The sequence below is a fragment of the Heteronotia binoei genome, chromosome 7 (assembly GCF_032191835.1).
Source record: "Heteronotia binoei isolate CCM8104 ecotype False Entrance Well chromosome 7, APGP_CSIRO_Hbin_v1, whole genome shotgun sequence".
Classification (NCBI taxonomy): Eukaryota; Metazoa; Chordata; class Lepidosauria; order Squamata; family Gekkonidae; genus Heteronotia; species Heteronotia binoei.
The window spans coordinates 113,730,472-113,754,349 of NC_083229.1; the positions used below are offsets into that span (position 1 = coordinate 113,730,472).

The window sequence follows — 23,878 nt, forward strand, 5'->3', positions numbered from 1 at the left end:
TTCAACTAAAGTGGCTCTCCGACTGGAGGATGAGCTGCTTAAGAGGGAAAGAAAGCTACTTGGAGGACAGTTGGATACACTCCAGTATTTCAGGGCTTACATTCAGAAAGGTTTCATAATCAGCTATTTTGCTTTCATCTTTTCTGTAGAAGTGGGCTGAGCGGGGGTGGGGTATCCCTTCTAATGACACTATTTTTCAACTTTTAACTGCACAGTTTCAGGAGATGGAGGTGCCAGAACTACCAGAAATAGTTTTACCCATCAGCATGTCCTCATTGCCAAACTTCAACTTTGGCCCTCTTTCCAGCACTGCTGCTTCATCTTCACCTGTCAGTTCTGCACAATCAATACCTAAAAAGGTAATTTTTTTTGAAGGTTTTGCATGCTTTACTCTCTTAAGTGTCCACTATCCTGTCAACATGTTCTAGTCTGTTCCATCATGCTTCTATGGTCCAGTTTACTTAAATGTCCAATTTTGTGAGCACAGATGCCAATTCAGATCTCTGTGTGTTACACTGACTTGCATAATCGTGGGAGGAAGACCTCCTTGTTTGGTGCAGTCTGTTTTTAAGTGCTAAATTTTTTCTGACTGCCCAGTAAGCTTCATTGTCTTGTTTCCCCAATTGTGAATTAAAATACCAGGGAGAGAAGCTGAATCCTGTTAAGTGCTACAGTATTTGTTGTGTAAGGAAGTTGCAGAATTGTTTCTTCATAGTTTTGAGGTACTGTATGAAGGGAGGGAAGAAGATGATGACTGCAGATTTATACACCGCCCTTCCCTCTGAATCTCCTATATCTTTTCCCCCCACCCTGTGAAGTGGCTGGGGCTGAGAGGGCTCTCACAGCAGCTGCCCTTTCAAGGACAACCCCTGCGATAGCTATGGCTAATCCAAGGCCATTCTAGCAGCTGTAAGTGGAGGAGTGAGGAATCAAACCTGGCTCTCTCAGATAAGAGTCTGCGCAGTTAACCACTACACCAAACTGGCTCTTTTCCCCACTTTTGGCAGTCACAGCGCTTGCAGTATTAGCAGATCAGAAATAGAGTAGGCATTGATGACAAGTATTTTCATATTGCTGTAAACATTGGCACATGTGGGTTGACCCTGCTTTTAAAAAGAGGCCTAGGATTGAAAGACATGTGTCATGTCACAGACTGCCTTTTGCAGTTATGCCTCTTATTACAAAACAGTTAGAAATGCAGTCATCCACATAAAATAACGCAGGTGGCTATACTGGATCCAGCAATCGTTCATTCCAGTATGCGAACTAAAATGCATCTTTAGACAATGTCTTTACTGGTTTAGTATTTTCTAGCAGATGCTAAAGCATGTGATTTTTAAAAAAGAAAGCAGCTGTCCAGATTTCTCTCTGTTTCAGAAGATACGGAGAGCCTGTCAGTTGAGGCCAGTGGTCCATCTAGTCCAGCATTCTGTTTCACGCAGCAGCCTACCGGTTGTTTGAAGAGCCAATAAACAGGCCTTCCTCTTATGTTGCCTCCTAGAACTGGTTTTCAGAGGTTTGCTGCCTCTGTGTATTCATCATGACTCATGGCCTTTGATGAACCTCTCCCTTAATTAACCTGTCTTAACACCATCTGTGTTTGTGGTCATCACTACTTCCACTGGCAGTCCATTTCGCAGTTACGTATTTATTGAGTAAAGAAGTGTTTCCTCTTGTCTGTCTTGAATCTGTTTCTGAACAATTTCATTGGATGCTCCCAGGTTCTAATATTAACGAAGTTGGAGGATCTACTTTGGAGAGCCTCTAAAACATGTCAGGGGGGGGTGGGCTGCTAGGGTCAAAGAAACACAACTACCTTGGTTGTGCATAAATCATCTAGGCCCCTCCTAAGCTTCAATGTGTCTGTTTCCTGCACTGTTAACCAGCAGCAAAACCCCCCCTCTCAGTAGAGCTATTTAAAATCTTAATTCTTTTGAAAATTATCAGGTGCAATCAGCCAGTAATGCTAGCAGTCCTGTGTTCAGATTTTCATCTCCAATTGTAAAATCCACTGAAGCAGAAGTGCTGCCACCCGTGTCTGTAAGTAAATAATGCATGTGTAAAACTTATAAAAAAAAGAGATAGCGTTAATATAGAGAGAAAAAGACACATTAATATTCAAAATCATTGTCTTGAATCCTGTTGAAGAGCTCTTGGAGAAAGGAGTTGGGCTTCAGATCTTCCCTACTTCCCCTAGCAGTACGTTGGGAGCCCCCAAATTATTTTTTGCAAGATGAAAGATGCTTTTGAATAAAACGGGGGAAATCGAGCAAAATCATCTCCCACTTCCACTGACAGACTTCTACTAGCAAAATTAGGAGGCGCTTTTGTCTCCTTACTGTAGCTCTTCCCTGCACAGCTCATGTTATTAATTTCAAAGGCAAGTCCTTCAGTCCTCAGCAAAACATTTTCAGAGACAGCTCTATAGGAAGATCTGCTCCACCAACTCCATAACATTTTCTAATTTTCTCCTAGGATCCAGTGTTTGGCACTAGATTGACAAGCTAGACTGGGAATGTCAAACTCATTTGTTATGAGGGCCGGATCTGACATAAATGAGACCTGTTTGGGACAGGCCATGTCAGGGCTATTTAAGATTAGGTAGCAAAGATATAAATTTTATAAAGAACACAGAAAAACACAAATATATATTTTAAAAAACTTAAAACATGTTTAAAACGTTAGCATTCATTGGTCTTAAAGGTGCTTTCTTTGTATTTCTCCCACGGGATCCAGGGAACTGGGCAAAGGAAACTTTGGCTCTTTCCTTCTTTCCCCAGGGAACTGAGGGGGAGCCTTAGCCAATAGAAGGAAGAGAGGCTTGGCTCAGTAGCTCTGCTGTGTGATTGAGAGAGCCTGGCAAAGCAAGTTCTGCCTCCCCCCCCTCTTCCTCCCAAAGGGAGGTGCCTCAGCCAATGTAGAAAACAGAGGTTTTGCTCTTTAGTTCCTGTGCAATCGAGCAAACCTTGCAAAGCAAACTGATGCGGAAGGAAGCAAGAGAGAGGGAGAAGGAAGCAGATGACAGTCAGTTGCTCAGGGCTAATAGGAGCCCTCCAGGGGCCTGATTTGGGGGCCCAAACTGCATGTCTGACACCCCTGAGCTAGACTGTCTTCTTTTCACATGTAACTTTTTTTTTCTTGCCAGATTGGTGGCTTTAAATTTAGTGTCCCTGTGGCAAAATCATCTGAGCCTTCAGGACCCAAGGATACTCCAGTTATGCCTCTAATTAATGCAGGTAATTAAATTACACAATTAGACAAAAATTCTTCGACAGAGAAGTAGGATTGCTTGGAATATTTTAGCAACTTGTTAATGTGATTTTGTATTATGTTGTAGTTTTAGAGGCACCAGCAGCTGTGCAGAAAATTTGGTACAGGTACCTCAAACACGCACACACACACACACACCGAGCCCCAGATACCCATGGATCAATTCTGCATTATAGCCTATGGGAACTGGTCTCCAAAATAACATCTAAATGCCAAAGATTTGATTTATGCAGCGTTTCGGTGCAGATATCACAAGTAATCTTTAGGAGATTTCTTGCCCTCAAATTGGTTGGGGGGGCATGTTTAACCAAATCTGATTTTTCTGTAAACCTGGTGGTTTCCCTTAAGAGAGTGTGAGTGCGAGTGATCCTTGAGTACTCTCAGTAAAACCTACTGAAACAAATATTTTCTTGTTCATATCTTCAGCCGTCAATAACATCAGCAATAAGAGAGAGCACGATGAGTATGATGGTCCATTTAAGCCTGCAAAAGTCCTGAAAGAAGGGAGCGTGCTGGATATTTTAAAGAGTCCTGGTAAGTTGAGTTGATGGAAGGTCTATATTAATTAGCAGGCAGTGTGTTGCAGTTATATGAACTTTCAAGAATTTGACATGAATAAGTCAAGCTTAAAGTAAGCCCATAGTTGATGTTAAAGCTGTCCAGGAGTGTCATGGCAGTTGCAACCAAAGTCAGCAGTGACTGATGTTTATTGTGTATTATGGAGAAATATAACACAGTTTGAGTCCAGTGGCACCTTTGTGAGACCAACAAAGTTTTATTCTGGGTATAAGTTTTTGTGTGCATGCACACAAAAGGTTATACTCAGAATTAAACTTTGTTGGTCTTAAAGGTGCCACTGGACTCCAACCTTGTTCTGTTGCTTCTGACCAACGTACCCATTCACCTGAATCTGTGGAGAAATAGATACCTCAGTTTCCTCCCATTTCCTTTCCCAAGTATGAAAATCAACAAGTATATGAAAAACCCCTGCAACTCTTTATATCTCCCCGCCTGGACAGAGGACAAAAAATCTGTTCTGGTCCTTTTTTATTTCAAATATCCAGTTGGATCTAGTGCAAAACTTTCCACTTACACGAAGACATTTACACAAGCAGGAGTGCAAGAAAAGAACTGTAGTAGCTGTTTGTGCTAAGTCACTTACTATATTCCTATCTGCATTTCCACTTGCACTAGATATTACGCAGCTGATCTTTTGGTTTCAGGAAGTGAACTTAACAGCTTCTCCATTCTCAAAATGACTCTCTGAAGTACAGTGTGGCAGAGGGCAGAAGTTGTTGCTCAAGGTTTTACATGTGTCATTGTGCATATGAGCCGACTTAGATGGGAGCAGGAGATGTTGCATAAGATCTTGCACATTCCCATCTGCAAGTAGAACAGATACTCAGATTTATTTTTCTGTTTATGCCTTATTGAATCCATCCTAAAATTTATGGATTTTAAGGCAGGTGTTCTTTTTGTGTTTTGTTTTTATGCCTCATTTAAAAAAAAATGCTTTGCAGTTTTCTGTGCTTGTAAACTGCTATCTAGTTGCAGCCATCTCTTAAAAGCGACCGCTAGGGTTTTCAAGGCAAAAGACTAGGCCCATCTTCCTGTCACCTACTAATTTGTTCAGGTGCAGCTAAAATCACCATTCTAGTAGTTCAGTTAGCAATTTTTTTTCATGAGATGCATACTAGGTAATTATCAGAACTGTGCATGTGATACAACTTTTGAATTTGAAATCTATTTTATGTGCTGCATTTATGTTGCAAGCTACTCAAGGCCTATAATTTAAAATCACCAAGACAAAGATACCATACCATACCAAACCTTTAATGGCATAACAGTTGCAAATAAAAAATACACAGAATATAAAAATTTAAACATTGGAGGTAAAATCAAAATGAAACCAAGCTTACAGATGCATTCATACATGGTCAGATTTAAATTTAAGGATGTCAGCCAAAAATGTTGCCACAGCCTCGCTAACCTCCCCCTCAGTATCGTTCAATAAATAATAACAGGGTGGCAAAATAGACAAATCTGGGGAGAAAGAAAGCTTGCAAAATAAATCTTTACAGAGATTATGATAAAAGGAACAATCAAGCAATATATGCGGAATTGAGTCAGGAATATTCGCTCCACAGGAACAGAGTCTGTCACCTAAGGGAACTCGATGATATCTCCCTTGTAAAACTTTGGAGGGAAATGCGTTTAGTCTAGCCAACATAAATGCCCTGCGATGACTTGGAATGTTTAAGTCTGATAGATAATGGGGCATTTTGCCGCAGAAAGCATAAAGACCTAAGGAAGCTGGGGAGCAAATATAAGGGTCTGTTGGACATAGTTTTGTGTCCTCCAACTCCAACAGTCTCAGTTTAATACATTTGAAGATATATGACTCAACAGAAGTAAAAAAATCATCAACCTCTATCCCCAACTGGTTAAGTTTGGACATAAGAACTGCTGACCAGGATGAAATATATGGGTCTCTTTTCATACAATCAAGAAGGCTGTTAGGATCTGTTCTAAAGTGAATTTTGAGCCAGAATTTAAACACTGCAATCCAGGCTTTTGTCTCCACCAAAGACTGACCCACTTCAGAGCAGAGAGCAAAGCAGGACACACATTTTGGCATACCAAGAATTTTCCTAAAGAATGAGGCTTGAATGCCCTCCACTTTCCTGGCAAATGCTGAGATCCATATAGGGATACCATAGAGAATTTGGGCTAGCGTTTTAGCTTTGAACACCTTAATTGCTGCCGGAACTAATTGGTTGCCCCTTGCAAAGAAAAACTTTAATTTGAGCAACCGAACATTTAGCCAAGTTGACGGTGTTGTTACAATGTGAAACCCAGCTTGACTTGTGGTTAAAAGTGACCCCCAAGTATTTAAATTTTTTTGTTTGCTCAATTGTTGAGTTGCCAATAAACCATCTCTGTGGGTGCCAGCAACTTGAAAAGATTTGGCATAATTGATAGAGAGTGAATTACAATTACAGTAGTCATAGAAGGCATTCATATACCTTTGCAGGCCCACACTTGTGCAAGAGAGGATGGTAGTATCATCGGCATAAAGTAATAAGAGGACTGCTTGGCCTGCTAGTTTAGGCAGATGACTATTAATAGGGTTCAAAAAAGATGTGGGGCCAGCACGCAACCTTGTTTAACCCCCTTTAACACTGGAATTTTGCAAGTCAAGTCACCACTAGAAGAAAATTTCACTTGGCAAAAAGTATTAGAATGAAGTTTCCTCAAGAGAAACAGCAGACGAGGGTCCATTCCCAGGTAACCTAGCTTAATCCATAGTTGGGCTCTATCTATTGAATCAAATGCGCCCTTCAAGTCGATGAAGGCAGCATATAATTTTTTTGTCCCGGTGTGCATATATTTTTCAGCAAGGAAGGCCAGAGTGCAGCAATGGTCCATAGCAGATTTGCCTTTGGAAAAAGCCAATCTGTTCAGGACCTATGATGTTGCCTAGGCGCATCAAGTCAGTTAATCGGAGTTGTAAATGTTTGGCATACAATTTGCCCACTATAGATAATAAACAAATGGGGCGGAAATTTTCTGGTAACTCCAACCCCCCCCCCCCCCTTTTTGTAAATTGGGATAATTATAAAATCAAGCCAAGAGTCTGGGATGGAGTCATGCAGATCAATGAAAGAGAACAATTTTGCAAGGGGCAAGAGCCACCAATCGGCAAACTTTGTGAATACCTCAGCGGGAAGGCCATCAGGGCCTGGTGCTTTATCCGCTTTTAAATCCTTCAATAAATCACTGATTTCCTCTAGAGTTACTGGAGGCCAGACTGGCATATCAGTAACTGTGGGGTTTGCTAAGATAGGAGGGGATACACATAGAGCAGCAAAAATGTTAGAGAAGTAATCAACCCATGTTTGTGCAGAAATATTTGGGTCAGTAACAGAATTGTTTTTTAGATTACCTGAAATGATTCTCCAGAAAGCCTTATTATCATTAGATTTTATCGAGTGGTAAAGTTGGTCCCATTTATTCTGAAAGAAAACTTTCTTTTTAGATGTAATAAGCTGTCTTACAAACAATATAGGCCTTAATTTTTGTTGGGTCTTTGGAGTGACAGGCCTCTTTAAATAGTGCTCTCAGTTCTTGTTTCCAAGCTAAACAATCTGTATCAAACCAGCTAGAGAAACTGGACCTAGACAGGATCACAGGTTTAGCTTTACAGTAATCAGTTAATAATGAGAATCATGAAAGGATTGTATCATCTGAATTGGAATTTATGATTGAATCCCTTAATCTGCACAGTGCTTCAGAGCCAAAGAGGGAAGAAAACTCCCTTTCTAGGGCCGGGGACCACTTGATTTTTTTTAGAACATTCTCAGAGGCCTTCACAGATTGGGAAGATGATACCATATTAACCTCCAGATCCAGTTTTACAGATAGAATTAGGGGCAAGTGGGCACTTTCCATGCGCAAATCAATGTAAAAGTTATCAATAGATGACAGAAGGTTGGGTAAACGCAAACAAAAATCTATCACACTGCAACCCTGTGTGGAAAAAAAAGTAAAATCAGTTGCAGCCGGAAATTTGGAGAGACCATTAAATATTATAGCATTGTGTGCTATGCAGAATTCAATTAATCTAAGACCCGCCTTATTGGTTAAAGTATCTTTAGAACAACGGGGCAAACATAATTGTAGTGGAAGGGAGACAAGATATCAGATAAATACATTAATGAAACAGCAGAGTTCTCTTACGCTGTTGCTGGTCTTTTCTGAAATTGTTGACTTGAATTCCTTGGCTTTGGGGAGTTTTTTTCCTCTCTTGCCTCACCCTTCAAGACCTTATTTCCAAGTAGACACCCTTAGGCAGGGCTTTTTTTGTAGAAAAAGTCCAACAGGAACTCATTTGCATATTAGGACACATCCCCAATGTCACTATTGTTTCACACAGGGCTTTTTGGGTAGGGAAAAAAGCCCACCAGGAACTCATTTGCTTATTAGGCCACACCCCATGTGCCAGAGCTGCGTTCCTGTGCATTCCTGCTCAAAAAAAAAAAGCCCGGCCCTTAGTTTTTAAAGACGTGTCTTTTTTTGTTTTCATTTATGAATTAGTTTTTAAGGCTTCCTTTGGAGCAGTGTTTTGTACATGTCTGAATAACAGCTCCAAGTGTGCCAGCATGAATGCTTGAGCAGAGCTTTCCAGGTTTTCAGTGCAGCTTCTGTGCTTCCGCCAGGGCTAATATCACTGCCTCCTTCCCTACGTTTAGTCACAAGAGTTCTTCCCAGAACATACAGAATTATATGAACACCTAAACACTGCAGTTAGAATAAACTATTCTTTGTGCGTTACAGATGACTCAGACTCAGTGGTCACAGAAGGTAATAATAATAATAATACATTTTTTTTTTTTTGCAGTGTGATAGATTATATTTATTTATAGGTAAATACAAAAGGCCCCCCCTTTGAGGAAAGGTTATGTATTTGCAGAGATGGGAGAACAGAGACGGGACAGCATTTTCTCTTTGAATGTAAACTTTATCAGACCATTCGCTCGACTTATATTGTTCCTCTCTGTGACCAGTTCCCAGGGAGAGATATTAGATTTTATCCAGATGAGATTTTAGCATATAAGAACCAGGAAATTACTACGAAGGCAGCAACATTTGCTGTACAAGCCATAAGACGCCATAAATAACTAATTGATGAAAACAATTAAATATCTATGTGATACTTTAATTTACCTTGTTTTATAGCTAGATATGGGAACTAAAATTTTTATGTATAACATTTTATATTGTACCCAAGCTGAATTGTATACCTTGGTTTTTCTAATGCCACTACTTATTTTTCTTTCTTTTTCGGATGGCTCTCTGACCATATTAAATTTGATTTGATTTGACTCATGTGAACAGTCTGAAAACAAGCTCACGAATCGTAGTATATGAGAGAGGCTATTAAGCAGCTCAGTTCATTTGGTGTAGCTTTTTTCTACATGCTGCTGGTTCAAGCAAGCATTTATTGAACTGGCAACGATCCTTCCAAGTTTGTTTGCTCATCTTGTAAAAGAAAGCGCTTGTTAAGACTTCAGGCCACCTTTTGTTTTTCTTTCCTTAGGCTTTGCCTCTCCGACCACTTACTCCTCATCAGCTACTCCACCTGTCACAACAAGCACAGTAGTTTATACAAGGCCGGCCATAAGTAGCTTCTCGGCAGCTGCTTCGGGACTTGGAGATACTTCAAAACAAACATCAGCATATTGGCAGTGCGAGGCATGTCTGGTGGAAAACAAGGCGACGGACAGTAAATGTATAGCCTGTCAGACAGCAAAAGTGTCAGCCGCAGACGGTACTAAACACTCTGGTACTTTGACTACAACTATCGCCACCAAATCCGCTGTTTCTACAACAGGGACACAGGGCTTTGGAGACAAGTTCAAGACAGCAGCTGGAACTTGGGACTGTGACACTTGTTTGGTTCAGAACAAACCGGAAGCTACAAAATGCGTGGCCTGTGAAACACCAAAACCTGGAACAGGAGTAAAACCAGCTCTCGTCTTGCCTGTGGCCACGGAAAATACGACGACGGTGTCTTCCTCTTCTAGCTACTCTGATACAGCAGTCACTTTGGGATTTGGGGACAAATTCAAGAAGCCAAAAGGCGCTTGGGAGTGTTCTGTGTGCTTAGTGTCAAATAAGGCAGAGGACAGCAAATGTGTAGCCTGTCAGTCTGACAAACCAGGTGAGCTTGCAGCGTTTTAAAAAAAACTACATGCACATGCAAGAGGGGACTGGATAAGCATATGGAGCAGAGGCCCATCAGTGGCTTTTAGCTACAGACAGAACTCTCTGTCTGGGGCAGTGATGCTCTGCATTCTTGGTGCTTGGGGGACACAGTGGGAGGGCTTCTAGCTCCACTGGTTGACCTCCTGATGGTACTTGGTTTTTTTGGCCACCATGTGACACAGAGTGTTGGACCGGATGGGCCATTGGCCTGATCCAACATGGCTTCTCTTATATTCTTATGCATCCCGGTTTAAACATTTTATCCTGCACTGAAAAAAGTATAGGATACCTCTGAATGTAACTTGGAATTTTAAGACGTGGAAGCAAATTGTGAAGTCTGTGTTGCAATCTCTGTCCTCCTTTCTTGCCCATATATAGTGCTCAAGCTACCATTAGAATATTAGTAATTAGTAAAAAAATAAGAGCAAATTAGTGAATGATCTCCATGGCAAGTTTTACATCTTTAGGAGTGTTGAAAGTTAACCACCCTGTCCAAGCAGTGTCATAGGTTGAAGGCAAACAGAGAATATATAGTATAATTAATTGTGTATGATCATTTTTTTAAAAATAATTTCTATTATGGATTGCATTATCCCTGTGTCTTTTGGAAATCAATCCCATGGCACAGTGAGAATAAGAGTGCCATCCTCACCTCTAACTGCATTTGTCCAAGCAAACTTAGACAGTCTGTCATGAACTCCTGTTTGATTCTCTTGATCTCTGAGTAGCCCATGTTAAAGGGCAAGGTTACCTTCCTAATATGACTTTTTGGTAGTAAAATATTCTACAGTGCAATCCTAAACAGATCAACACACTTCTAGGTCTGTTTACTCCGGCAGAAAGGGAAGAGTATAACGCTGTCTAGGATTACACTGTTAAAGTGTTAGATTATAGATTAAGCGCCTTTAAAACAGAAAGGAAAAAGAGGTGCCAATAAAGCTCTTCATAGTAATTCTTGAAACAGATGTATTATGGCAAGTCTCCCATGGTTTTTCAGATGGAAGTAGGGCTCTTTTTGTAGCAGGAATCCCTTTGCATATTAGGCCACACACCCCTGATGTAGCCAGTCTTCCAAGAGTACAGGGCCTACTGTAAGCTCTTGGAAGATTGTAAGTACAGGGCTCTAAGTACAGGGCCTACTGTAAGCTCTTGGAAGATTGGCTACATCGGGTGTGGCTTAATATGCAAAGGAGTTTCAGCTACCAAAAAAGCCCTGGATGGGAGTGTCCACATCGTAGCTCTTATAGTACTGCACAGGTGGTGGGAATTAATTTTTGGATAGCGTGTCATCTTGAAAAAGATTTCTTGTGATCCACACAAATCCCACTGGAGATACTGCTGCATTTCAAGCTGACTTCAGAACTCCTATGATGATGATGAAAAGTAGCCTATTTTTGCAGTACCCTTTTTTCTCCCCCACCATCACTCCGAAAGCCTAACTAACACACAGACTCAAGTGTTTGCACCTACCCTGGGTTGCCAGTTACGGTAGCTTTCTAAAAGTGCAGAATAGCCTAGACGATTCTTGCGCACCTTGTGTGTCTTTTGATTAGCAGTAAATTCTATGGGATTCAGCAGAACCTGCTTTCAGATAAATATATATGTATGCATAGGATGGTGCTGCATGTTTCTCTTGCACTTTTCAAGTAGGTGTCATCAGCATCATTTTAGTCCACAGGGCAAAACAGTTCAAATCCAAAGTAGGCTACATATCAGTACAGCTGGCAGCCTCCGGGTGGGGCTTGGAGATCTCCTAGAATTGCAGTTGATCTCCAGACTACAGGGATCATTCCCCCTGGAGAAAATGGCTACTTTGGAGGGTGGATTCTGTGGCATTATACCCTCCTGAGGTCCCTTCCCTTTCCAGCTCCAACCCGAAATCTCCAGGAATTTTCCTACCTGGAGTTGGCAGCCCTACGATATTGGAAACAGTGAAGCGTGTTGGAAACAATAAAAAAGAAGCACACTGACTTGGGTTTAGGAGATTAGAATGACATCTGCCGGTTTTATTATCAAATAGAACAAACATGCTATTAGTTGTATACATAAAGCCCAATAAACAAAGAAATTTATTCACAAAGTCCATTATAAGTTCACACTCATTCGTTCTCAAATTTGAGTGTGAACTTATAATGAGTGTGAACTTATAATGGACTTTGTGAATTAATTTCTTTGTTTATTGGACTTTATGTACTTTGCCTATTGCTTTAATGCTCCATGTTAAGAAGCAATAATGTCGTGTAAAAATATAACAAGATTCTGTCGTCATTGACATTAATGAAAATTGTTCTTCATTTGTGTGCTATTACAGCTAATGGTGTGTTTGTTCTATCTGGTCTGTCATGCTGTAATCCTTAAATAAGTTTTGTTATCAAGTCATATATGTGATTTCTGCCACTGAAAAAAACAACTGTTTATATTTACTTCTTTATACACACTGGCGGATCCTTGACAGATGTGGTGTTTGGACTTGACGATGATTCTGTAAAAAAATGTTTTTCACATAACTGTTTCGTTATCCAGGAGAGTCGGTTCCTGTGGTGAGTAGCAGTGCTTCCTGCTTGCCCAGTCTTTCCGGTGGCTTTCTGGGCTTAGACAAATTCAAGAAGCCAGAAGGGAGTTGGGACTGTGAGACCTGCTTCGTACAGAACAAAGCGGATGCCACCAAATGTGTGGCTTGTGAGAGCGCAAAGCCGGGCGGCAAGGTGGAACTGAAAGGTAAGTAAAGCCTCCACACAGCTTCTCAGACAGCATTCAGCTTGGATGTGCTATTTGTTTTGTTGAGTCCTGCCTGCAAAGAATAGGAAAGGCAGGCTCCCTCTCTGCCCACTGCTAGTTCTTCCACTGCCAAGCCAAACTCGCGCAGAATCACCATTTTGTGCCCAATTGCTGGATCAGGAACCTGGATGAGATGCTTCAGCCATGGTTGCGTTCAGTGGCATACGCATTCAGTGAGTGAAAGAGGTGCTAACAGATGCAGTTAGTGCCATCTTATGTGGAAAATTGTGGTTCAGTACACTGACGGGCAGTTTAAAGCATACTTTGCCAGTGTACATTGGACTTCGGGTGCACATTTCTGCTGAGGCCAATTTCCAGCTTCCACTGTCTAAGCACTTCTCCCTCTGCATTAAACCCTAAGCTACTCGCTTGCCTTCGCCCTAACTTTAGAGACGATTCCTGTGCCATCATGTTGTTCTCTGCTGGTGAGAGTATCAGGGCTTAGCTTGCCTGCATACAGATACCCGCTTTACTCCTCATTTGCAATTCTATGCCAGTCAAATTTTATTTTCCAGTCACCACAAGCTGCATTCTTTTTTGCATGCTTTTAAAAAAAAATTCAGGCAAGGTGTTGTGAGTAAACCTTATTTGTTCTTTCCATTGCACTTCCATATGTATTTTTCAAAATGATTCTTCCAATAAGCTTTTTCATGTATCTCTAAATAAATCCGTGGTGCTTATACCATCCTCATACATTCAGAGGATGTTCCTCTCAGTGGGGAGAAAAGTGGGATAGAAATCCTGGAACACGTGACAAAGTTTACTGTCAGCTAGATGTATTTATGTGTCTTGTGCTTTCTTATCTTGGGCTTATCATAAGTGCAGCAGTTTGTTCTGGTGATGGATGTTGCGGGATTTATTTTGTACCCTCAGCAACACAAAACCAAAACCCAGAAACCAAAACAGCCTGCAGTTATCAGAAGGCTAATGCACACTTTATAACAGATAGGCTTTATTAGACTCCAAGTTTCTCCTTTAGACAGGCTTAAAATACAGGCAGAGAGGTAAAACAGCTTAGAAACTTTAGTACATTTCAGAAAGCAGTTACACAGTTACAGAAGGTAGTCAAGCATAAAGCATAGTTCTACAATAAAGCAGAAAGCATAATGAAAAATAAAAGTCCGAACAGGAACTTCACCCTGTTAGTTACATTTTCCCGTTTAAAACCTAAGTCCCCAGTCTCTAGTAGAGTTATGTTCTATATTCTAACATTTACGCTATGTTTGAGGCCTCAAACAGGAGATAGCATGAAATCAACAAAGGCTGTTAATTTCTTGGCATGACCGGCAGAGAGACCCCTGTCTCTCACAGGTCAGCCCCTTCTGCTCAAAATCCCACAGCTTTTAAAGGCTTTTCCCCAGAAAACTGACATCACTTATCTCTAGGACAGGGTTTTCCAAACTTTTCTTTCCCATGGCCCGGTTATTTTTACACTTCTTTGTGGCCCACTAAAATTTGGGGGTGGAGCCAGGAGACAGGAATCATGTCATTTCCTGTGGTGTCAAGGGCCAAGTGATGTCACTTCCAGGGCACTCCCCCAAACCTGCCTCTTCTTCTGAAGTAAATTCATTTTCAGAATAATCTCTCAAACTCATGCTGAGCCAAAATGAGGATGGAAAGTGGGCAGTCCTCTTTCCATCCCCACACCTGCATGCACCTATCTGTTTGTGTGTTCTTCTCCAGCTTGCAAGCACTTCTAATGCCCATGTTCAGTTGCCTGCACCACCTACACATACCTTCCTCAACAGCACTGACCAGTGTATGCAATTGGGAATGCTGTTGCCATTGCCATCAGGATTGCCAGCACTGTGTACCACCCACACTGGGCCCTGGCAGCTGCTCTACTTCAGAATATACTGACACATTTAGTAGGCCCTTCCTTCAGCTGCTACTACTGGAACTCTGCCTCAAGCTACAACCAAGCTTGCTTGGTTTCAAGAAAATCTTTCAACAGCTATTTTTGAACATATGAAGCTGCCTTCTACTGAATCAGACCCTTGGTCCATCAAAGTCAGTATTGTCTTCTCAGACTGGCAGAGGCTCTCCAGGGTTTCAAGCTGAGGTTTTTCACACCTATTTGCCTGGACCCTTTTTTGGAGATGCCAGGCATTGAACCTGGGACCTTTTGCTTCTGCTTTTCTTACTTTTCGTTGGTTGAAACACTGGGAAATTGCTGTGAAAGGTAGCAGAGAATTGTACTGCAGTTAAGGAATTAATTTCAAGTTATATGTTCATATAAGCTTTAATGCAGTTATCACAAAAAGGATATTTATGAGGGGCTTGCAGCTTTTTACTGGCTGTGTTTCCCATGTCTTTAAAAGCAACTTGTTGTGCAGATACTTAGCCAGTGAACTTCTTTCATCCATTTTAATATCTACAGGAGGAGTTTAATTTTGGTGTCAGACCAAAAGCAGGACCAATAAAATGGTGCCAAGTTTATTGTACCATCACTTCCAGTACCGCAGTAATCTCCAATAATCTCTTTCTGCTCCACACCTCTCACTCTCACAGAAATCTTATAGAAGGCCTGCTGGGTACATCTGGGGGTGCCAACTTTTCATTGGCAGAGCTCCTATGTTTGTAACAACAGTATGATGAACAGAAAAGTTTCATCCAGTAAAAATGGAAGGAAAGAAAGGAAAGAGAAAGGGAAAGAATGAAATGGAAGGAAAGGAAAGGAAAAGAAAGACATAGAAAGAAAGAACATAAACATAAGAGGAGCCATGTTGGATCAGGCCAGTGGACTATCCAGTCCAAAATTCCCTCATACAATGCCCAAAAAGCACCAGAATGTCCTCCAGTGGGGCCAGGGCACTAGAAGCCCTCCCACTGTTGCTTCCCCCCTCTCCCAGCACCAAGAATACAGACAGAGCATCACATGGAGGGGAAGAAAGAAAAAAAGGGAGGGGGCAAAGAAAAAAAAAGCCTTGCTCGTCTTTAGATGACCCCAGCCAGCAAAAATTCTGCCCAGGGGTCGTTGGGTAAAAAAAAATAGCTACTAGAATGTCCACTCCCTGCCCCTTTCAGCTAACCCCCCCCCCTTCTTTGCCGCTTAGGTCTCCGGGGGAAATCTCCCCAAAAGAACATACTCAAAGGCACATGAAAGCTCAAACCTTGAAGAACACTTCATGGATCTAAAGTGCCAGCGGATGCCAGTTTTTCTCACAAACACTGGGAGCGGGGGAGAAGGAAGGAGAGGCAGCCCAGCTCCTCTCTGCACAACACAGAGATGGGGCGGGGCTAGCTATGCTGGGGGCGGGGCTAGCTTTGGCTATTCTTGTGACCTAGTAGTGAGGCTTCCATGGCCCAGTACCAGGTCACGACCCTGCTCTAGAACTTCTGCATCTTATCTTATATATGTCAACAATCTCCAGCTGTATCTTGCTTCCTGCAATACCATATAAGGCTCCTACCAAATAAGGCTATTCCTTTCCTGAGACAGCTTCAACTTTCACACACTGACAGATTCTCAGCCTATGCTGTTGAGAGCAGTCTGAATGCTTAAGGTGTTTACAGCTTAGAACTCTTGTTGTCAATTTCATAAAGAGACCCAACCCAAAAGGAATCCTGCCACAATGAAGACAGAGAGATTCACCTAAGCAGATATTTTCTGCACTCAAATTGGCCTACGATGCTAGGACTTAACTGGGCATGGTTTTTACAATACAGAACCTTCAGTTATGTTTGTAGTACAGACCTGGCATGCCATTTTGTTTTGTTTTAAATTTCAGGTCCTAGTACTGCTACTTCCGCTGCTGCTTCCTCAGCCCCATCTGCTCCTTCGTTTAAGTTTGGTATTCAGTCATCCTCTTCAGAATCGCCTCAGACACTGGGAAGCACAGGGAAAGACTTCAAGTTTGGAGAGCAAACGGGATTTAAATTTGGTCTTGCGTCAGATCCGGGAAGCTCCATGACGGGAGGATTTAAGATCTCTAAAACTGAGGGCTCCACGCTGGGAAGTTTTCCAGGGGAGTCTAAATCAGAGGACAGCTCGAAAGAGAGCAAGAGCAGCAGCGGCTTCAGCTTCGGACTTCCCTCTGGTGCTGCCAGTACATCCAGCACAGGGTTTCAGTTTGGAATAGCTAGCCTCGGGCAGCAAGAGAAGAAAGAAGGACTTAACAAGCCTGCTCTTGGAGGTTTCAGTTTTGGCACAGCTTCGGTATCTTCATCGGAGAATAAAACTGGAATAAGCGGCTTCAAGTTTGGGAATGCAGAGGAAAAGGAAGGAGCGGCGATTTCCTTTTCCTTTAAGAACCTAGAAGGGAAGAAAGACGAGGTTCCCTCGGCAAAAGGTGGGTTCGCTTTTGGCAGCGTGGAATCAGCGGCTGCCCCGCAGCTCGTTTTGGGAAGGACAGATGACAAACAGGAGACTGCGGCGGCCCCTTCAAATCCATTAGTGTTCGGGAAGAAAGCGGAGAGTGAAGAGGCAAAGGCCCAGCCCATCTTTGCCTTTGGGAAGGCGGAACAAACCAAAGACGACAGCACAGCCAAGCCTGCTTTTAGTTTCAACCTGGCAAAACCAGCAGAGAAAGAAGCGGAACAACCAACAAAGACAGCTTTTACATTTGGTGCACAAGCCAACCCTGCAGGTAGGTGTAAAATAATCCCCTGAGTTTTCAAGTTCTATTTTATTAATTTATGTTATTTACAGAATTTATATCCTGTCTTTCTGTGCTCACAGGAACCACCAAGGCAGCTAATAGTTGAGTACCTGATAAAATCACATTTGAAAACTATTAAACACCCCCCCCCAACACACGCCATTAAAATAATTCTAAAAAGTTAAAATACAGGAGATAAAAACAATTAAAATGTTGGTTTGGAAGGAGGGATCACTGAAGGAATGTCGAATGAAACAGAAAAGTCCTCACATGCTGGGGGAAGATGGCAACAGAAGGGGATAGTTGGACCTCTTTGGGAAGAGAGTTCCAGAGTTTTGGTTGCATAACTGGGAAGAGTTGGTTTTTATATCCCATATTTCTCTGTCCCTCCTCAAAACAGGCATTTTGCAAGGTAAATGGTGCTGAGAGAGTTCTGAGAAAACTGTGACTGAACCAGGGTCACCCAGCAGGATTCCTGTGGAGAAACAGGGAAACAAACCTAGTTCTTCAGATCAGAGTGTTGTTACAGGAGGTCTTTCAAATCTTGATGTATGCTCATCAAATGATCTATCATGCTTTCTGGGCAACTGCTGATAGCCTATCTGCTGAATGAAAGGCTGTGTAAAAAAATGTTTCCTAATGGGCTTGTATTGTTTAGAGCAGGGGTGTCGAACGCATTTGTTATGAGGGCAGATCTGACATAAATGAGATATTGGGCCAGGCCATGTTGGACCGGGCCATGTGTGTACCTATTTAGGATTAGGTAGCAGGGATATGAACTTTATAAAGGACACAGACAAGCACAATTTAATTGTTTAAAAAACAAACTTAAAACATTAGCACTCATTGGTCTTAAAGGCGCTTTCTCTGTATTTCTCCCATGGGATCCAGGGAACTGGGCAAAGAAAGCTCTGGCTCTTTCCTTCCTTTCTCAGGGGACCGGGAAGGGGAGGAGCCTCAGCCACTAGAAGGAAGAGAGGCTTGGCTCAGTAGCTCTGTTTGGCGATTGAGAGAACTTGGCAAAGTAAGCTGTCCCTCCTCCCCTTCTTCCCCAAGGGAGAAGCCTCAGTCAATGGAGGAAATAGAGGTTTTGCTCTGTAGCTCCTGTGCAATTGAGCAAGCTGCTATACAGAAGGAAGCAAGAGAAAGGGAGTAGGAAGCAGATGACAGCCAGTTGCTTGAGGGCCTGATTCGACCCCCAGGCCGCATGTTTGACACCCCTGGTTTAAAGTATTACCGGCAGTGAAGAATTCTCAGTGACAGTATTTAGCAGTGAATTGGAACATGCTCCTGTTGCACGTTTTTGAGGCTCTGGTTTGGTGTCAGAGCACTCAAAAGATGTTGAAAGTGTTTTTGAATAGGCAGGTAACTCTAGAGAAACCTGACCAGAGACCACACCGTTCGGATTGTCCCGTCTGTTCTGCAGCCTGGCACAGGTTCAGTGCAAGCACTGCTATGACTTGGGAATCAGATGCACTTGAACAGGCTATTTATTTGATCCTCTAGGTTGGAGCTTTGTGATTGTAAATTTCAGATTAATCTGAGCAGAGCCAGAATTCTTTATCTGCAATTTTTTGTGTCTGAATATCTAAAGTCAATTTTTATATATTTACTTCAGTTACTGAATAGCAGATTTAAAAAAAAAAAAATTCCCACTATGTTTAGGAGAAATGCAATACCAGGTATCACCACTGGAATTGGGATGCTGGTCAGCCAGCGGTTTTGTTTGGCTGTGTTCAGTTACACGTGTCATTTTAGTTGCTAAGTGCGCTTTTGACCTCTTTGCATATTAAACCAAATCTGTAACATGGTTATTCTGGAAGTCCCTACTAAAAATTAGAACTATTCCATCATGTTTATTATTTGCACATGACGATCTCAGAAATAACTGATACATAATATTTTATCGTTTTAACTAGTTGTTATTACAAGTTACAAGTCTCTTTTGTTCTAATTCCGTTAAAATAATGCTTTAAATAGTTATGTCTATTTTGATCGGTTTATTGGAGAAGTATCTTTTTGACTGTTAAAATAGCCATCTCTGAAATCCCTGCTTGAAAAAAGGTAGGGAAACCAGAACAAGAATGGAAACTTGAAAATGTGAAGCTGATAATTCTATATAGCATTATTTGCATACTGCTGATGATTATGGATGAATGATCTTGTACGAGCCAGGTAACTTCCCTCATTGTAAGCAATTACAGTGAGGGAATAATCATGGATCATTGAAGTGATGCAAGTTTTGTTTGTTATTTATTATAAGGCAAGCAAGATACCAAAGAACAAAAGAATGAAGATACAAAATTAGAAATATTTTATAATGGATACAAGACAGAGAAGAAAACTTATATAAAAACTGGAGAAATGGGAAAATGTGGTCAGTGAATCCACAAATGATCAGAAGAGGAGCAAAATAGAGGGGGGGGGGGTTAAAGCAATAAATTCATTGCAAATGACTAAGAGAATGAAAGATGACTGGAGGAAGGGAGATTAATTGAAAATCACTCTAGAATAAAAATGTGAGGAAAGGGAACAATAACTTCAAGCAAGGATGATAAAAAGGCAGAACTAGGAAAGGCAATGAGCTCTGGTTGAGTTCAAATTTAAACTCATGGGAGAATATCTCATGAGACAAATAACTATTGAGAAGAAAACAGATAATAAGCAGAGAAATAGTGTTTGGTCATTGAGATAAAAGTGGCAACTTAATCCAAAGAAACAGATAGTAGAAGCATTAGGAGTATATGTATATGGTAAAAAAAGAGAACTTAAGGTACTGGGGGTCACTTAAAGATGTATGAGAGGAAGAATAAAGATTACTGAGAGAGACAGTGAAAGGTAATATAATGGCAACAAAAGAAAATTAGGTTGAATATAGTGTATTTCAAAAGTGCTTTGCATACATCATTTGCAATTCTCTTGAGAATTACTTTGAGAAGGAGTAACAAAGAGGGCACTGAGAGGGCAGAATTGGGAAAATAGAGGCTGTATTAGAACTACTTGCCAAATAAGTCTGGAAAAATAAAGCTGAGAGAAGACCTTTTCCAGTCTCTAAAATAATAAAAGCTGGTTTCAAAGAAGATGACATGAGGATAAGGAAAGATTAAAGTTGCAGTAGAAGTCGAACGAATTGAAGGAGAAATGGATTATAATGGGTTGAAATAACTAATTCGTTGCAAGAAAAGATCAGAATGTGGCAGAGTTCAGACATGGTATAAAATCATGCTTTAATGAAACTGACTGTGATGTGTGATTATTTGAATGCCAGGCCCTCCACTATGATTACTTAGCATCTACCAAGTTGGGGTCTGAAGTTGATTACACAGTTAGTTATAGCTGTGATTTTGCATGGTATACAAACACAGACATCCTGGATTGTTCCCCAGTAATGTTCACCCAGACTACAGAGAGAAGACGATGAAAGCAACATTTGTTGAGGCAAGCCAAGATTTGCGTAATCATCTCTGAGCCAAATCCTGTTCTCTCAGACTAACAGCAGTTAAAATAAATGATAGTTTTGTGTGGCAGCTGAACTAAACCAGTAGTTGAAAGGAAATACAGGTACAAGGAGCAAGAGACAGAAATAGAGGAAAGGGAGAAAGAAGAGTTCAGGAGAACAAAAAGAGGCCAAGGTGAAGAAAAAATTAACACAGGCCTATAGGTTTAAGTGGAGGAGAAAAAGAGCATTGATGGAAAAGTGTTTAGGAAAAGAACATGACTACTGAGCAAAAGGAACTTTTAAAAAGTATTGTGACTTTGTTAATTTATGGAAGGCAATAGAGCCACTGAAAAGTTTCATCAAGTCTTCACAATTTTTTTTATCATGTTCTGCAACTTTATGGTGCAGAACATGTTACAGCTTTTGCAGTCTCTCCGCAGAATGTCTGCTCAGCAGACACCACAATATAAACATCAATGAAGCCTAACAAGTTTTACAGGTGTTAAGGGGAAGGAAATGTTCCCTCCCTCTCTCTGCCTTTGTATCTTGAACTGTTTCTAAAGAAATGCAATGACTTCTCCTTTCAGATCCAGGATCAGCAAAGCCTGCATTCAGTTTCTTGAACCCTAATCCTTCCAACTCTGCTGTGCCAAGTGTTTCTGCCAGCAGCAGCGGAGTATTCAGCAGCACGACATCTGCCTCCAATCCTCCTCCACCAGTCCTCCTTTTGTTCGGACAGGCCAGCAACACTGCGAGCAGCTCTGCTTTCGGGAATCCCACTGACTCCGGTACATCGCAGACTTTCGGGTTCTCTCAGGAGAGCAAGCCGCCAGCGACCACCTCCAGCACAAACACCCCCGTTCCGTTTCTCTTCGGGAGGGCAGCTGCCCCTAACAGTACTGCGAACTCTGGCTTCAGTTTCGCTGCTGCTGCCGCTGCCACCACCTCCAACACCACAGCTACTTCCACAGGTATTCTCAAAACTTTGGGTGCTTAGGTTTGTGGTGTACGTTGAAGATGTTTGGCGTTCTGAAAACTTGCTGTGGAGAATGCATGAAAAAGTCCGAAATGCGCTAGTTTAAAATGTGATTGAGTAGTGACAGATCTGTTCCACTAACAAGTTCAAGGGATTCTTGGTGGAAATGATGTAATAAAGACTATTTGTATAGTACTTTTCCTAAATGTTCGAGCACTTCCCTTAGAATAGTTCTGTAAATTAGCCTATAGATTAAACCAGGGGTGTAATTCTAGCAGGAGCTCCTTTGCATATTAAGCCACACACTCCTGATGTAGCCAATCCTCCAAGAATTTACAAGGCTCTTTTTTGTAAGCTCTTGAAGGATTGGCTACATCAGGGGTGTGTGGCCTAATATGCAAAGGACCTCCTGCTAGAATTACACCCCTGGATTAAACTATAAACTAGTGGTTGCATATTGCGCATATAAGAGGGTCGGTGGGAGAAAGCTTTTCAGAAACCATCCAGTGAGCTGAGATTTGAACTGGCGATATTGTAACTTACAGTCTTAATCACTGTACTGTATTAGCTTAATCAGTGCTTTTATTGTAGAAAAAAGCCCAGCAGGAGCTCATTTGCATATTAGGCCACATCGCCTGGCCTGGGAGTACATGGCGGATTGGGCCAGTCGGAGCCTTGGCAGGCTCAGGTGGAGTTCCGCCCCTGTGGGCTCCAGCAGGAAAAAAAGCCAGGAGCTTAATCAGTTTGATTAGTACACCCCTGTACTTTGAACAGTTGTTATAATTCCTGATTGGGAAATTCAGCTTGTAAAACCAGTGAGAATTCTGTGAGTCATTCCTCCTTTGTAGTTTGCTCATGTCTCTCAGCCCTTCCCTCCTATAACGTCTGTTCCCCCCCCCCCTCCAATTGTCACCGCCTAATACACGGGACCCCGACATGGTGACTGTGGGTGCTGCAGTGCCCACGAACAACTTTTCTGGCACCTGCCAAGTGCTTTTTGGAAGTGGGTAGGGCCAGCTGAGGGCTTTTGCCCAGCAAGGCTTCTGATTGTCTATTGGAGATCTGATTGGCTGTGCAGGTTTTTTAAGAGCATTGCTTTGGCAGCAGCGTCCAGCACAGCACAAAGATCTGCACTGTGTTACGGAAGCTGAGCCGTGGCAATCGTTCTGTGGCTGGCTTTGCCTCCAGCGGCAGCCATTTTGTGGTTGTGCCTCTCATGCCCTGTCGAAATTCAAAATGTGCTCACAGGCTCCAAAAGGTTGGGGACGCCTGATCTGATAATTCAGCTCCTTGCTCCTTGTTTGTGTGACCACTTTCCCTCTCTTAATTGGCGGCTGCTGCTATTATTCTTATCACGGAAATGGAGCCTTATAGTGGCTGTGCATGTACACACTTGTTTAAAGCTTAATAAGTCCAATAAAGGAACTACCTTTGGCTGTAACATGGGAGGGAACATGACTAGATGACCCTTTCCTGCACACACATATTAAAAACTGTAGAGCAGGGGTGTCAAACATGCAGTTCAGGGGCTGAATTAGGCCCCCAAACAGCTCATATCAGACCCCCAAGCAACTGGCTGTTATCTGCTTCCTTCTCCGTATATCTCACTTCCTTCTGCATCACAGCTTGCTTTGCCAGGCTTGCTCAGTCGCACAGGCGCTACGGAACAAAACCTCTGTTTTCTCCACTGGCTGAGGCTCCTCCCTTGGGGGGTGGAGGAAGAGCTTGCTTTACCAGGCTCTCTCAATCGCACGGCTGAGCTTCTGAGCCAAGCCTCTTTTCCTTCTATTGGCTGAGGCTCCTCCCTCCCAATTCCTTGGGGAAGGAAGGAAAGAGCCAGAGCTTCCTTTGCCCAGTTCCCTGGATCCCATGGGAGAAATACAAAGAAAGCACCTTTAAGACGAATGAGTACTAATGTTTTAAGCATGTTTTAATGTTTTAAATATATATATTTGTGTTTGTGTTAATCTTAAATAGGCCCGGCTGACATGGCTCGGCCCAACCTGACATGACCCGGCCCGACAAGGTCCCATTTATGTCAGATCC

At 42.1% G+C, this 23,878-nt stretch overlaps 1 protein-coding gene across 1 annotated transcript in view; it reads left to right on the top strand.

Annotated features, from left to right (window-relative positions):
* The window catches only part of NUP153 (nucleoporin 153), a 70,696-nt gene that overhangs the window by 39,664 nt on the left and 7,154 nt on the right, over window positions 1-23,878 (top strand). Inside the window, exons 12-19 of the mRNA XM_060244242.1 lie at window positions 222-359; window positions 1,948-2,040; window positions 3,146-3,236; window positions 3,697-3,804; window positions 9,371-9,994; window positions 12,562-12,756; window positions 16,548-17,405; window positions 21,444-21,827. Of these exons, the coding sequence (XP_060100225.1) occupies window positions 222-359; window positions 1,948-2,040; window positions 3,146-3,236; window positions 3,697-3,804; window positions 9,371-9,994; window positions 12,562-12,756; window positions 16,548-17,405; window positions 21,444-21,827 (2,491 nt within the window). The remainder of the gene's footprint in view (window positions 1-221; window positions 360-1,947; window positions 2,041-3,145; window positions 3,237-3,696; window positions 3,805-9,370; window positions 9,995-12,561; window positions 12,757-16,547; window positions 17,406-21,443; window positions 21,828-23,878) is intronic.